Raw genomic sequence first — 16940 nt, 5'->3', positions numbered from 1 at the left:
ATTAATATGACTAATAATTATTATGATTATTGTTATTGCTAAATAAACATATTTAACAAAATAAATATTACTATTACAATAACATTTTCATAAAAATTTAGTATTTAAGAATAGATATAACAATACTACTACTACTACTACTACTACTAATAATATTTATATTTTACAGAAAACATTTTACAAAAAAAACTGTTGGGTTACCTGTTAAAATGCAGACAGCCTATGACAAAAAAAATCAATAGAAAAGTCTAAGGATTTATTGTAAAATTATTATTATAAAAATCGAATTTCTTGATATCACAGTCTATGTCTATAATATTAAATATGAGTCTCTTATGCATCCACTGTGGGGGAAAAAACATGTATGTTTAAAGGAACACTCCACTTTTTTTGAAAATAGGAGTTAAACAGTTGAGTTTCACTGTTTTGGAATCCATTCAGCCGATCTCCGGGACTGGTGGTAGCATTTTTAGAAAAGCTTAGCATTCCTGCGTAATGATGTAGCAGCAAAGTTCCTTGATTATTACGCAGGAATGAGAGTATAGTTCATAGTCATATCAGTCTAGAAAATGGCAACTTTTCATTTTCCGTTGGTCTTAGTACACGATGTAACTACAGAAGAGTCAAGTTTTAGATAGGAAAAATATTGAAACTCTTTGGTAATTTTTTGGAGTGAGATGCTAACGGTCTAATCAGATTCAATGATCTATGCTAAGCTATGCTAAAAGTGCTACCACCAGACCCGGAGATCGGCTGAATGGATTCGAAAACGGTAAAACTTAACTGTTTAACTCTAGGGGAGTTGGAAAATGAGCCAATTTTCAAAAAAAGGGGAGTGTTCCTTTAAGAAAAACATATGGATTGTCATATAAATTTATTTAAAGAGACATTATTTCTCTCATTTGTTACCAAAAAGTTTCATTCATACAATACAGTGCTGATTGACATAGACTTCACATGGTCTGCCTCATTCTGTGAAGAGAAGCCACGTCAGCTCACAAACACTCGACTGACTAGAAGTGAGTTAAAACATGTTATTAAACGTATTTTGTTGGACACTTCACATTACTAGTTTGTGAAGATGTTTGACACGTTTTTTCAAACGCACGATATAAGCGACTTAAACTCGCAGTCTTTCAGACGGAGCAGCATTTACTACTGATCACAAAGATGTTCTTCACTAACACGCTGGGCATTTATTTTATCAAAATCGCAGCCTTTGCGCTTTCCTAATCACACATAAGGCAAATCGCGATTGCGGTTCGATTTCGATTAATCGTGTAGCCCTAAAACCAACTAAGAGTGTAGCTGTTATGCAGGAGGTTGTTTTTACATGAGAACTTTAATTTAGCTAAATATTCAAGCTACAACAAGACACATTTATAAGGAATCACTTGGATGTCTGTAAAAATAATTAATGTAAATATTATTGCATAAAATGGACGTGTATTACCGGTAATAATACAAATGTCATCTTGCTGTTATAAGCCGTCAAGCTCAGTCAAGCTTGCAACTTCCTTATAGCATCTCAGCAGGTATTTCCTTATGGAGCCATAAGAAAGTTTCTCTATTTTTCCTATTATCAAGACTCCAAATCGTTCATGCTCAATATTGACAAAAAAACCCCCAAGGCAATGCATGTTGGTTTTCTTTTTTAATTCCAATGAATTTTTGTAGACAAATTACTAAGAACCAGCTTGAGAAATCCAAACTATATATTATATGCTTTCAAAACAAATCTTTCAAAAAAATGATAAAAACAAATCTCTCTAAAAGGTGAAAAAAGTATCAAATGTTTGTACAGTATTTACAAATACATATACAGTTCCCTTCTGAAGAGAAAGAGACGCTCGGTCACGGTTTCCAATCTTTCAGAGTGAGCAAAGTCCATTAGGATATAAAAGTGCAGCAAATGGTAACTATTGTACCTGGATAATTATTAGTGACAGTATTAAAACAATTATACTCCCATATAATCATGTTTCGATAATTAGAGCGGTTGCAAACCATTTAACAGGATTAGAAAAGTAACTGAATACTTGGCGATGGCTGACGCAAAGTAGAATGTTGATAGGCATGATTTACTAGTACTTGGCATGTGCAAAAACAGAAATACTTCTTGTGACTGGCCCAAATGTTAGCGGCACACTAATCAAAAACATAAGTGTTGCTGGTTGTGAACCAAATTAAAATGGTACACAGGTGTAAAGCCCAGTACAAAGCCAGAATTGTAAAAGCACTTAAACTGAAAGTGATGAGTGTGAAAATACTGAAGGAAAAAGTTTCTGTTGCACCATCACATCCCAAGTACTTTTGGATTATGAACACTGTAAAAAGTTTGTGGGGAAAAAGATGAGATCAGTGTCCGAGTGTGAAAAAGCATTGCGGAATATCTTGGTGAGGGTTTTGCACACGAGAAAAATCTGGTTTCAATCCTTCATATCATTGTTAGCTTGTGCCTGATGAAACACTAATGTTGCAATATCCTTCAATGTCACGGAGCATCAAAAGTTTCGCCCAAAGTTTCCACAGCAGCTGTGTCTTGTAGGCAAAGTGCTATCCCATAGTCTGTTCACGAAGAGAATGCATTGTCCTCTCTCAAGTCGTCTAGCAGGATCAACTTTGCACGCATGTTTTAAGGCTCTCGTCCGGCAACATTCCTAAGTTTGGAATTCATTGCCATCAATAAGCAACTGGGATGCGAACAAGGCACATGAGAGTGAACAGGAAACGGTTTCTCTCGCTCTCTACACTATGGTTCCAGGTTTGGAGTCCTCATGCCAATACAACTGCTGGTCTTCAGAGTCAAAACTGCTGTCCATTGGGCTGCTCGTGTGGGAATCGTGGTGGTTCACGTCTATATAGGACCTGCAAATAGAAAAGAGAGTAAAATGTTTTAATAATCTACAGGAAATATGGACAATGACTTACAAATAGACTGATTTATTGAATATTTTAAACCCCAGTGGAACATACACTGCCCGGCAAAAAAAAAAAAAAAAGTCTGGATTTAAACAGGAAATGCTTAAGAGTCTATGATTGGATCATTATTGCAGTGATTATTATGTTTCTAGCATGTGAAATGTTTTGTGTAGCTTGATTTCTTAAACAACCATTTAGGAAGACGCATCATGGCTATATTCCAAGATGACAATGTCAAGATTCATCAGGCTCAAATCGTGGAAGAATGGTTGGGACGGAGCATGAAGAATCATTTTCACACATGAATTGGCACCTCACAACATTTATTTCCATCAAGAGGTGCATACATTTTTGGTCCAATTATAGGCTCTTAAGCATTTGCCTATTTAAGCGATTTGTTTAGTTTTTTTTAGCTGTGCAGTGTAGACACCAGATGTACTAAAAACCAGAGTCACGGTCAATGGTTTTGCTGGAACAACAATGTTACAAAAATAACTTCTTGTGCAGCTGGTTTTGCAGCATTATGTGCAAAGGGGTTTAGTATATCTGGTCAAGAAACTGGCCTAGTTTCCATATTGATGATTGTTTTTGATTATTCCATGTCGATGTTAAGTAAGAGACACGACGTCACTGAACAGTGTTAAACACACACACACCTGAAGCAGACCATACAAAAGCACACACATATACTTGTCATAACTTGCACACAGCAATCAAAAACATGAAGTGCAGGGTCACATGCTTCCCTCAAAACGACACCTCACCCTTTTTCAGAAGCAAACACACAACCATCCCACCACCGAGTGAATAAGCGGTAGAAAGTGCAGTGGAAAAGACAGTAACCACAGTCTTGTTAACCCCGGAGTGATTCGCCATTATAGTTAGAGAGTCCTTCATATCTCACCGCTGTTTTACGTGTTGTCTGTGTCACTAGCAATGAGTGTAAAAGTATTCCGGGTCATAACCACTGGCAACAGCACCAGGCACCTCTAAAGGCACTGGCAATGGGCTTCTCCTGCCTGGAGTCATCCACCCGTACTCGGGTGGGTATCTGTCCATAAGAGGGTCAGGAGGCGGAGCCAGCAGACGGGGGTCAGGGCTGGTTTGGGAGGAAGGGTAAGCAGCGGTCAGTCAGATCAAATGGAGTGTTCACGTGTGCTCATTACACACAGCCAGAGAGAGACGACTAGATGTACGTTGATGCTTAAAGGGACAGTTCACCCAAAAATAATTCTGCCATTTACTCAGTCTTTATTTTGTTGCAAACGTGTATGACTTTCTTTCTGGAACTTATAAATGCTATTTTGTAAAGTGTCTTTACTCATGATGGACTGAGGCAGGGCCGGTGTTACATTTGTTTATTATGTATGTGTATTTTTATGCCTTTAAACATTTGGTTTATATGTGAAATGTATGTGAACTAGATAAAATGATTGGCTAATTTTCCAGCCAAAAATTATTCCAGTGTAATTATTATACCAGCTATTATTGCTTTCTTTATAAAGAAAATGTAACATTTGATATATTAAATTTGTTTAAAAAATAAACACATTTATATATACAGCTCGATTTATTTGATCAAAATACAGTAAAAACAGTAATATTGTAAAATATTACAATTTAAAACTAAATTTATTTAAATATATTTATGTGATGGCAAAAAAAATTCAGCATCATTACTCCAGTCTTCAGTCACATGATCCATGATTTGGAGCTTTTACGATTTGTGGAAACGTACTTTTATTATTATCAGCTGAAAATTTGAGAAATTTGTTTCAGGATTTTTTGATTAATAGAAAAGAACAGCATTTATTTGAAATATTTTGTAACATATGTTTTGATCAATTGATTGCGTCCTTAATGAATAAAAGCATTTCTTTCAAATAAAATCTCCAAATGTTTGAATAGTAGTATATGTGCAAGGGCCAGTTAAAACAATGTCACCCTAAAGGTCCAGCACAAAAAAATCCTTAATGCTGCAGCTTGTGAAGAATCCTATGACTTTAAAAGACACAACCCGTATGGATACAAGTAGATGCTCCATTATGAAAACAAGCACTCTGGTCATTCTATTTGCGTATTTATGGAAGAAAGAAACTCATCAAGTTTGGAAGGACATGAGGGGGGAGTAGTATACAAGTGCGAACTACTCCTTAAAAAGCTGCTTGGAGGAAACACGAGCACATTTAAAAGAAAGCCATGCAGTCCTACTTTTACAACACACAACAAGCCAGACATCCTGAGACGCTGACTAAACATCAAATCACGCTGAGTACAGACAGAGCAACCTCACACGGCTGGCGCTTTTACTTACTATCAAGGGCTACACTTAGCAAATGAAGCTTTATTAACCCTTGCATGTCTTGCACCACCAGACTGAGGCGGGGACAAACCCATCTGCTTCATCTGATAGCAAGAGGAGGATGAAGGAAGAGGAGGAGGAGGGAGTGAGGAAGAACAAGCTTGGGAGAAATGAGGAGGATAGTACTGAGGGCTGGCAGGGTAGTGCCAAGCACGTTTAGGGTGCGAGCTGGAGTCGTGTCTGTGAGGGAAAGAACGGTTATAGGGAGAACAAAGCGTGAGAGCAGATACTGCACACCAGTGCGCCTGCAGAATTAACCAGATGCATTGTGACAGGCAATTAGTTAGCTTGAACATGCCCTAAACAACATCAATAAAAAATAAATAAAAAAACATTATTCAAACTAGCATTTTTGTTGCAAAATGGATGCTTACTGGCCAAGTCAAAAGAGCCCACTATAAGCTTGGGACCCTCATTCAAAACGGGTCTTGAGGGATTTTTCATTTTTTTTATTGAGCAGCGCTATAGAATCACCAAGCGATGAGTTTTTTGGCATGCCATTGTAATGGTGGTACTTAACTCTGGTTAAGACGGTTCAGATAAAGGCTAATGAGCTAATCAGTGAAGGACAATGGTGCACAGAAGAGTCATACCTGCTGTGTAACGGGTGACTGTGATGGACAGTGTTGTAGCCGTAGGACTGATGATGGTGTGTGAGAGGCATATCATACTCTGACATTGCCGTGACTGGTCGACCGTGCCAGTTTCCCGAACTAACTGCGATTACATGAAAATGAAAGGAAATTAATGAAGGAGAACCACATGTAGATTACATAACTGTTCAAGAGAGAAGAAAATGATTCTGCATTCAAGACAACCAAAACACAAAAGGTTTTAGACTAGCTAGGCTGATTAAATAGCCCATATTAGACTGATATGCACTTGGCACAGTTTAAAGTCTACCAATAGCTTTTTTTTTGTTGCAATAAATATCAAACATTTTCTGTTTTTAATATATTTTTATGCAATTACGTAAAACACATGCTTATTTAATTTCAGCAATTTTGTGTACCTATCCTTTGCCATCAACCATTTAATAACTGCATGTTCACTAAATATTGGCATGAATATTTATAATATAATGGAGAAAATTGAGGGATAATCATTTATAATTAAAAGTCTAAACAGTAAAAGAATATAATTTTTTTAAATCACATTACTGATAAATTGTGCTCAATTGCCCTGACAATAAGGTCACAATGCAAAAACCACCTTAATGGTCCTAAAATGGACTTCTTTTGCCTTTTAAGTTATACATAATTATTTTGGTATTCTTCATTAGATTCGACAATTTAAGACGCCCGTGGAATCCCAGAAGTATTTCTAAAATGAGGAAACAGGATGTAGTGTATTTATGCAACACTTCTTACCTGTCGAGTAGGACGATGTACTGTCACTGCGTACATAACTTGATGACAGGGTCCTGTAGCCTAGGTTTTGCGGTGGCCCCCTGTAGGTATCATACCCTGGTTGTTTGTGCTGTCGGTTGTACCATCCACGCAAGTGTTCCACCACTTCAGCCTTTTGCATGTTTCTGCCAAAAGTCTCATTCCTGGAAGGAGGACGGTTCCTTGGTGGCCTTAACGTGGCATAAAGGTTATGAGCCAAACCGTCTATCTCATCGTGGCCGTAGTTCCCATGAGGGTCATGTCTGGGGTAGGAGGGGTTAACATTATAGTGTCCCTCCATCTCAGTCTCATACACATAGGGTCCATTTGGGTACACTTCAGGTTCGATGTACCGCGGATATCCAGTGACGTAGTAGGCTGTGGTCATTGGTTGTTGCAGAGGCTGGGATGTATAACCACGTGTGTCATTCTGTGCTAGGTTGGGCATGCTTCCTGTGTTGGCGTATATGTTGCCTTGCCTCCGCCGATGCCGGTTTTTGGCACGGGAATGGCAGCCGGGTGCAGAGTACTCCACGCTGGACTGGCTGGTGTAGGAGGAGCCATCGTCAAGTATTTCAGTGCTGTTGCTACGACGAGGAGGAGAGATGGTGAAGACAGGCTCGGATGGTTCGCTTTCCGTAAGGAACTGTGACTGAGATTCCAGACTGCCACTGCGCTGCCGATAATGAGTGCTTCATGCAGGAAGAAGCAAAAATAATCCATTAAAACATTATCGAAATCATAACTAAAAATAATTTGAAAAGACTCTCTGCATTTCTCCTTGTCTCTAGTTTGCTTCCTAATCAAGTTGTCTAATAAATCTGGCATTTTATATTACAAATATTGTTGGCACTTTGACAAACTGCTTTTGTTCATCTTTTGTAAGTCACTTTGGATAAAAGTCTCTGCTAAATGCCTAAATGTAAATGTAATAAAATAAAAAATTAAATATAATTTGAATAAAACAATTGTATTTAGTAGGGATGTAACGATTTGCAATATAAAAATGCGACGATATGTATCATTGATGTAAACGATATGATTCACGATATAGAGTTGTTTTATCCAAGGCTCAGCTTACTGTATTAATAAGGTATAATTCAAAATGTAAATTCTGTCATCATGTACTCACCCTCATGTCGTTTCAAACCAATAAGATTATCATTTAACTTCAAAGCACAAATGAAGATATTTTTCAAGAAACCAGAGAAAGATTTCTGTCCCTCCATTTAAAGTCCATTCCTCTCAAACTTAAAAAGATCCAAAAAATGTCATAAAGGAATCGTAAAAATAATTAATCGAGTGGTCTAATCCAAATCCAAGAGAATTACATTACTACATTAAACTACTATATATAATGTCGAATATAATGTATAGTAATGCAATGGGGGAATATTTGTGTGTCCTGATAATAATATAATAACAATTTTATTTAAATAATAAAATATTTATTAAAAAAAAAAAACATGTCTTTATTTTGGCATAAAATATCGTATCGTGAGTTTAGTATTGCAACAAATACCGTATTGCGATAGTATCGAACCGTGACATGAGTGTAGCGTTACACCCCTAGTATTTAGTGGAGACTAGTTCACCCAAAAATGAAAATTGTGTCATCATTTACTCACCTTCATGTTGTTCCAAACCGGAATGAGTTTCTTTCTTCTGTTGAACACAAAAGAAGATATTTTGAAGAATGCTGGTAACCAGACAGTTGACGGCACCCATTGACTTCCATAGTAGGAAAAACAATACTAAAGTCAATGGGTGCCGTCTACTGTCTGGTTACCAGCATTCTTCAAAATATCTTCTTTTGTGTTCAACAGAAGAAAGAAACTCATACAGGTTTGGAACAACCTGAGGGTGAGTAAATGATGACAAAATTCATTTTTTGGTTGAACTATCCCTTTAATAATACCTAATAATGTTTCACACTGGTTTGCGGCCATTTTGCTTTACACAAACACTTACAAAAAGCCATATCTAAGCAATTAAATATTTTACAACAGAGCAAAACAAAACAAAAAATTCACAACTTTTTTAAGATCTACACATTTCTATTACTTTTCCAAGCCTGGAAATCCCTGACATTTACAGATTAAGGAACAAAGACAGTGTTCCTACGATCATGGAAAGTCTTAATTCCTTAGCAATTGTCATTTAGGGGCCATGCTAGTGGGCGGGTGATAAAGAAGGGTTGTTTGTGTACTGTACCTGAGCTGGATGCTGCTGTAGGCGTTGCGGGGAAGTTGAGGGGTGGGGGGCATGCTCCGCGAATCTGAGGGTTGTCGTGAGGGTTGACGGTAGGGGCTGCTGTGTGGTGATAAGGCATCTCCATGTATATAGGCCACGGGTTCTTGGACTTCGCCATAATTTAATCTAGAACACAGATAAGAATAATATTTGAACAAACTTCCTTCATGGGTGGAGTTCTCACTGCATACAAAGCCTCCAAGGAAGTACATAAAAACTTTTCACGGCATACCACCCTTGTACCTACTTAGATCTAATACAAAAGCCCATTGGTTTTTGAGGAACAAATGATTAAATAACAAACGACTGCATTACATCTCATTTTACAGGCAGATTTCAGCCGTCTGGACTCATTGAACTTCCACCTCACTAGCTCCCTCGATTAATGCCCGTTGTCCTTGTGAGATTTTCCAGAGCTGTTTTCCTGTGTGCTTATGGCCCCTTCCGCCCCCACTTTGCGATTATTGCTGGAGTTTTTGCAGTCAAGCAGTGACATGCTTATTCCTGGGGCACTATTTTTAACACTGTGAGTGTTTGGGCTGATAAGAGGAGACTGTGAAGGAAGAAGTCAAGGCAAGGGAACACTGGAATGCAGGGCTGATTCCTTGATCACAGGTCTCTACTAGCTCAACGGGCACAAAAGCAAACACCAGCCAGAGGCAGAGAAAGGAACGAAGTGCTCAAGCTTAATTCTAAAGAGCTGTGGTTGGCGGGTCTCTCACCTGCTGCAGTTCTGGTAGTCGTCATTGCCGTGATCTATGTGATCTGAATGGTATGATGGAGCAAAGGAGTTTGACGAGTTGGGACGTGGAGAACACTGTACTGAACGTGAGCGTTGTCTCTGCGATGGCTCATCTAAGACAAAACAATTTAACAAGATTAAGTGAGTAGCCACCGAGTCTAGCCTGCAGCGTCAAGTGCTACAGGCATTTATACACTACTGTTCAAAAGTTTGGGGTCAATAAGATTTTTTCAAAAGAAAATATTACTTTTATTCAGTTTTACTGACCAACAGTGAAAGTAAAGACATTTATAATATTACAAAATATTTATTTTTCAAATAAATCCTGTTCAAAGGCTACAGAAAAAAATCTAATCACAGCTTCCACAAAAATAACAGATAACAACAAGAAATGTACCTTGAGCACCAAATTATTATGTTGTTTATGTGACTGGAGTAATGACTGCTGAAAATTCAGCTATTTGCCATGCAGCCTTGGTGAGCATAAGAACAACCCCAAAATGTTGAACGGTAGTGTACCTGTATTCAACACCAACAGTACTCACCATCTTCCAAATTCAGGCAGTCAGAAAGGCTGTCAAGGTTCACATCATCTGCAAAAACAATTGAGATTATAGTTCTGTCAGTAATATTTCATTGCCTCCATGATCTATTACTGCTACTAACCTAAAACATTAGCTCATCACAAGTAAACCATAAAAGCATGACTGTAAACAGAGCGCATAGTTTGCATACGCTGTATAAGCATGCATGTTTTCAATAGCCCCTTTCACACATACAGTCTTTACTGGTAAAATTCCGGTAACAGATCATGTGTGAACAGGACCTTTTCAAAAATACCGGTAAATTGGTCCTAGCTATTTCCCAGAAAGGGAAGATGTAACATTACCAGTAAATTACCGTTAATATGCGCTGTGTGAATGCAGTATAAAGATTACCAGTATATTTACGTATGAAGTCAGAACGTGCAGACGCAAAACGTCTGCTTTGGGCCGATCATAAGTTCTTATGGAGATCACGTGATTACTCTGCGCTGTTTACAGTAAGCTTTTAATAGTTTTTCTATTTAAATATGTGCCAAATTATCATCTTTGACCGTTGCGCCAGGTCTCGCAGCGTTTAAAGATGACTGACATCACAGAATTTACCGGTATTTTGCTGCTGATGGGTGAACGGTCTCTTACCGGTAAAAAGCCAGAATGCTTGTGTGAACAACATATTTTTTTTACCGGTAAAGACATTCTGGTAATTTTCCGGCAATTTACCGTGATTGCTTTGTGAAAGGGGCTAATGTCCCACATATTTTGACCAATACATTTATATAATCATGAGTAATGATTAAACCAGATAAGCACCAGCAATGATGACGGAAGCTCTTTGTGTGGGCTCCTGGCCAATCTTCACTCTGTAATCATTAATCTCATTTTCAATCTCCAGAAGTTTTTTGGTAGCATCCAGAAGGTTTCTCCGGCGTTTCTTCTTCACGGTTTTACAGAGCTCATTTTCATAGGCAAGTTTTTTCGCTGCCTCCACAATCTTCTTCTGTAGTGCAAAGCAGCTCTCCAGGTTTCTTAGACGAGGGTCCTGCAAGGAGGGAGGGAGCTTAAATTAGCATAGAAGTACAGAAAATACGAGGCAGTTCTTGCAGTATTTCTGAGAAGAACGAATGAGACAACCTACCGCATCATAAGGGAAAAGATCATCCAGTTTGAAAGCAGTTCCCATGCGCCTTCGAACTGTGGGGGGTTTCTCTCCTGATGCCAAAGGATACTCCTTAGGTAACACACCGGTCAGCTCCTAGTTAAATAAAAATAAAAGGCAAAGAAAATCTTAAGATAGGCCTGTTTAAATGGACAAACTTAAAAGACTGTATGGAAATATGACAAGCTACTAACAGCTTCCCGGAGGCAGATTTTCTTCAGCTCTTCTTCCTTTAGGGCCAGAATTTCCTTTAAGCTCTCCTGTTTGCTCTTCAGTTCAGCAATCTTCTCTTTCTTCTGTTCCTCATTCACATCATTGTCTGCAGAATCTAAAAACGAAAGCAAAAGTAAGCTCATTCATGATATCAGTATGAACGACAAAGTTCATTAGGCTGTTCTTGGAATGAGTGAAAGAGATGGTCTTACTGGAAGAGATCAAACTTCCACTGCTGGCCATGATGAGCTTGTCTTTACTCTCCATGCTGACCAGCTTACTGTTCCTTGGAGCTCCAGTCTCTGAGAGATCCATGGCAATATCACCCAAACTTCTTGCTGTAGTTATTTTAGCCTTTAGGTAAAAAAAGAAGAAGTCATTTCATCATCTCAATTACTTTTGCATGATATCAGCGCAGGGACAGAGCAATAATTTGTGCATTTCTGAATTTGAGTATTAAAGATGCACTAATGCTAATGCATACTCACTTTACTCTGTTTGCGGTCCAGGTAGAACTGGTGTTGGCTGATTGCCATTACCCAGATGGTTTTGATCAAAGAGTGGCTGGCATACCACGTGTGGATGACCTGACCAGACTGACCAAATGTGCGTCTAGAAGCTGTTCTTCTGTGGATTAACACGTGCACATTGAAGTCAACCATAATACATTCCCATCCTATTTTGTATCAATGAAAATGTTTTCTGTAACAGATATTTCATGGTATTCAAAGATGTGGACATAATTCCACCAAAATATGATATGCTTAAAAAGGTCAAACTACATCGTTCTTAAATGGACCAATTAAATTGAATGTTACTACATAAAGCAGTTTTTAGGTTATATGATATTTGATACCAATTGACAATAAGGCAGGTTAGTGACACTATGGAAACAATGTACAGTGGTGATATCATCTTTGTTTACAGAGCAACCCCAGCCCGTATTACTACTACAGCGTAAAGTGACCGATTGCTTCACTGTGCAGCAGTTCAGCGCTGGAAACCCATCAGCTACGTCAAAAGGCGTTGCATCACTAACATTTACTTAGTCTATTCAAAGGCCATGTCAAAGGGCAAAAATAATGCTGAACGTTTTACAGTAAGAACAAATCAAAAACTGTGCTCATTGAGTGCTTCCATCTGTCTCATTCAGGTTTATGTCACATTAAAATATATGAAAGCTCGACCCAGAGTAGATTTGTCTCATTCTCTCACCTCTTAGGGTCGTTGACCTCTACGGCAAACTTCTTCTCACGGAAATACAAGTTCTCAAGTTGTTTCCACAGAAAGAGCTACAGAGAAAAAGGAAATGAGATTTAGACAAGAGCTATATAAAGGATTTTTTCTCATTGAAGAAAAAAACAATTTCCCCCTAGAAATAGCATATATTTTCATTGAGCATTCATTTGTATGATTTGCATATTTCTTTGTGAGATTCAACAAGAACTTTTACATCCTTGTATTTCAGCGAATTGTTTTTTTTTGTTGCTTTCACTGTCAAAGCAAAAATACATTATTAATTCCCTCCTAGAAACACTATACTCTGAATTTGCTCACAAAAACATCACCAAATCCATATGGATATTGATATATTTAACTGGAAGCACAAGACAGTTGCTTCAGGTATAAAACCAATACAATCTAAGCACGACAGAAGCAAAGCGTCCACTGAGCTCGCAAATAAATTTTGCCCTAAAGGGAGAGCACTGAAAAACAGGTCTGTGCTAAAAACATCTGTCATTCATGAGAACTGTCCTTTTTCTAGAGCTCCGTCATAGCTTTTCCCAGCTTAGGGCAGGGAAAGTACAATATCCAACTACTATCAGCATGCGGGGGTGAGGATTTAGCCGGAATGTTAATAAATGCTCCCTACCAGGTACTGCTCCAATGCACCTCGGAGTAATATGCATAGGAACAATATGATCCGTGCATGGATCGTACTGTAGATTTGACTGCTAAGAGCATATTAAAACGTAACATTTCTGACTGTCATGTTTAATAACAACAAAATTACTAATGACAACTTATTCTAATTTCAAAGATCTTAAAATGGACCTTACCAGATCAGTTAGTAAGCCTGTAGAATCCCTTGATAGTTGGACAGGTTCAGTTTAGTCCTGATCTAAAGTTTCCCACAGGGTTGTGGCTTCCTTGAACAATACTCTCTTGTCTGCTTTCAAAGAGACCAAAAGGTGTTGCAAGAGTTTCAGGCGAATGAGCCCCGCCTCTTCCCTCCCCCTTTCTGTGACATCACTAGCACCTCACTTTGCTCTTACCCACCTTGAGCTAGACTTCTCTTTAAGAACTTGTTCCTCTCTCAGTATCCGCCTGACAACTATGCCATCATCTCTCTGAAACTCTCGAACTCACACATGTAATTAAGCCTTCCCAACTTCATTCTTTCTTCACAGTCACCTCCCTCTTACTCTGATACTCGCTTCCTGTCCTTGTCAAACCAGACAAACAGGTTACGCTCTGAAAATTACACACTGAAATACACACACATAGAATGGCATTCCTCCGGTTTCATTTTGGGAGGGGATTTAGAACATTGATCATAATGTATACCTTTCAATAGCTATTCATTAATCCGTGTTCCTTTTCCTGGTGTGTCTCATTTTTACAGTCTGAATCTTAACCCATCACCTGTTGGTTTGGATGCTTGCTCTCTTACGCTTCCCAAGGCAAATATGCGAGGAATCTACTACTTTCTTGTAATCATTAATGGCTGGCCATGGCACTCTTCACCTCCTGGTGAAAACAGCATGCCTCTCTCACAGTGACTAAATAGCTGAAGCGACAGCAACATGGAATGTCTCACTATCTGACAACATGAAAGTTCCCTGACCTTTCCCTGACATTCAAAAAAAGACAAAAAATACACTTTATATGTCGATGTCAAAAGGTGGTATTGATTAAAGGGATAGTTCACCCAAAAATGAAAATTAGCCCATGATTTACCCACCCTCAAGTCATCCTAGGTGTAAATGACATTCTTCTTTCAGACGAATTCAATCAGAGTTATATTAAAAAATGTCCTGGCTCTTCCCAGCTTTATAATGACAGTGAATGGCCGTTTCTGTTTTGAAGTCCATAAAAGTGCTCCACACGGCTCCGGGGGGTTATAAAGGCCTTCTGAAGCAAAGTGACGCGTTTGCGTATGAAAAATATCAATATTTAAAACTTTACAAATTGTAATCTCTAACTTCCGTTAACGGTCATGCTGTGTTTACGAGAGACTGGCATTCCAGCGTGGGACGCAGGCGTAGCGTAAGTTCCGGTGATGAACGCAGAAGTGCAGAGGATAGAACAACACAAAAACTTGGTTCTTGCGAGAACTAGCATATTCTCACCGGAGCGTCCTACGCTGGAACGCCAGTCTCTCGTGAACACTCATACGACAGTTAGAGATTACAGTTTGTAAAGTTTTAAATATGGGTATTTTTTTCTCACACAAAGGCTTCGCTTCAGAAGCCCCCCCGGAGCCGTGTGGAGCACTTTTATGGACAGAAACAGCCCTTCACTGCCATTATAAACCTTGGAAGAGCCAGGACATTTTTATATAACTCAGATTGTATTCGTCTGAAAGAAGAATGTCATATACACCTAGGATAACTAAACAGTAAAATAAACAGTATAAACACACGACTGCTCCCCAAAAAATATTTTTAAAGTCATGTTTTTTTATTACAAAAACATGTGATAACACATTATAATATGTTTCTTGTGACACAGAAATACTAAGTGCAAAATCAGCTAATTTAAAACCAGGGCAGGGTAAGAGAAAACCATTGTTAACAATACATTAACAGCAGTCATTTAGAATGACTGCATTGAGTGAGACGAGCTATTTCAGCATAATTCTTTTAGCCAATTAAATAAGAGATAACTAGATAAAGTCTAAGGGGAGATTGGGACAGCGTGCAAATGGAAAGACAATGGGAACAATCCTCAACACCTCAGACTGTCTGTGACTGATAAAGCAAGACAGACAGGCACATCTAGGAAGTCTGCAGAAGTTAACCAAAATAAAAATGTAATTACATTAAATGAACAAAAGTGGAGATCAAATAAAAATAAATAATAATAAACAAATAGAAAGCAAATGAACACGTAAAAATGGAAATGAACATAAAATAAAATACAAATTTTCAGGGTGGCTATTGTTGCAGACCCAAACCCTACAGATGAAATATTTTTTTCAAGTATTACTGATCCTGAGGCAAATGTAACACGTGATACCAAGTAGCGTTTAGCACCAGTATCGATATCATGGGATTCAAATCCGGGCATTACACGCATCTAAAAAGACTCATGCATCTGGATGTGTGGAAGTATTATTTTATAATCATACACACCTTAAACTCTTTCATGTCACTGGGATAATGATACAGTGCAGAAATATGTTTCGAATATTGACACACCCTCAAGATGTGTCACTAGATCTTCAAGCTGAATTTACACAGAAGTCCTTTTTTGGAGCGGTAAGTACAGTTATATTCACACATAGATCTATAATGAGAGTGAGACAGCATTCTATAACCAAAATGTTACAATTTTCAGGACTCGTAACAAATTTTTTTTGTAAAAACTGTTAGCAAATGCAGTCGTCAATCTCAAAAACTCTGACTACGTGAACCTGCCCACGAAACATCAAAATAGAGCACAGATTTATGTGTAAAACCCCCCCCAAAAAACCCTAACTCTTCAGACAGTAAGGGAACAAATTATTGTAAATATAACAAAGAAGCCACACCAGACACCACCAATACACATGATCAAACATGAACTCAATGCTTTTATTTGGTCTGCAACGTGCCTTCAAAGAAACAGCATTTCATACATGAGTTCATGTTTGATATGTTTGCTGAAAAACCAAAACCTACATTGTCTGGCATGGTCTTAAAATCTCTGATGCGTCTATGATTTGTCATCATATTTACAGATAATCCAGACACAATTGTCGGCTCAGAATTATGACTCAAACATATTCTGCATTCTCCCCTCTCAGACAAGACACGCTCATACACACACAATCCCTATAAAGGTAACCACAAATAAATAGTAAACCATTTAGAAAGGAACATGAGCAGTGCTTGCCTTGCCTGTGCAAAACTCGCCACCTTAACACTAGGGTGTTTTGGGTTGTTGCCAGGTTAGGTTTTTAATACAGTCAATATAATATAAAGTCAATATTTTTCAGGTAATACTTTATTAATTTGCTTTAGCTTCAGTACAGTAACACTATAAAAGCCATTTATTAAATTTAGCAAACAACAGCTTATCTTTATAATAATAATCACATTTGGTTCTTTTATATTTTAGAACTTATTGCAAGGGGATCATCACATTTTGGCAG

General features: G+C 38.1%; 1 protein-coding gene across 5 annotated transcripts in view; it reads right to left on the bottom strand.

The window, feature by feature from the left end:
- Positions 1–1637: 1637 nt before the first annotated feature.
- frmd4ba (FERM domain containing 4Ba) overlaps positions 1638–16940 on the bottom strand; it is a 58439-nt gene continuing 43136 nt past the window's right edge. The window contains exons 12-24 of one of the 5 annotated variants that reach the window (XM_079841212.1): positions 12797–12873; positions 12070–12208; positions 11794–11935; positions 11563–11696; positions 11348–11464; positions 11023–11251; positions 10213–10260; positions 9648–9780; positions 8887–9051; positions 6655–7364; positions 5878–6001; positions 5237–5464; positions 1638–2868 (exon numbers count right to left, since the gene is read on the bottom strand). In XM_079841212.1, coding sequence (XP_079697338.1) covers positions 5239–5464; positions 5878–6001; positions 6655–7364; positions 8887–9051; positions 9648–9780; positions 10213–10260; positions 11023–11251; positions 11348–11464; positions 11563–11696; positions 11794–11935; positions 12070–12208; positions 12797–12873 — 2244 coding nt within the window. In that variant the 3' untranslated portion in view covers positions 1638–2868; positions 5237–5238. Of the gene's footprint in view, positions 2869–3826; positions 4022–5236; positions 5465–5877; positions 6002–6654; positions 7365–8886; positions 9052–9647; positions 9781–10212; positions 10261–11022; positions 11252–11347; positions 11465–11562; positions 11697–11793; positions 11936–12069; positions 12209–12796; positions 12874–16940 lie in introns of all 5 variants that reach the window. The other 4 variants (XM_079841213.1, XM_079841214.1, XM_079841215.1 and 1 more) reach the window with 4 other exon arrangements.

Source organism: Gobio gobio (genome assembly GCF_949357685.1).
Source record: "Gobio gobio genome assembly, chromosome: 17".
Classification (NCBI taxonomy): domain Eukaryota; kingdom Metazoa; phylum Chordata; class Actinopteri; order Cypriniformes; family Gobionidae; genus Gobio; species Gobio gobio.
This window is presented reverse-complemented; position numbering and strand designations above follow the sequence as displayed.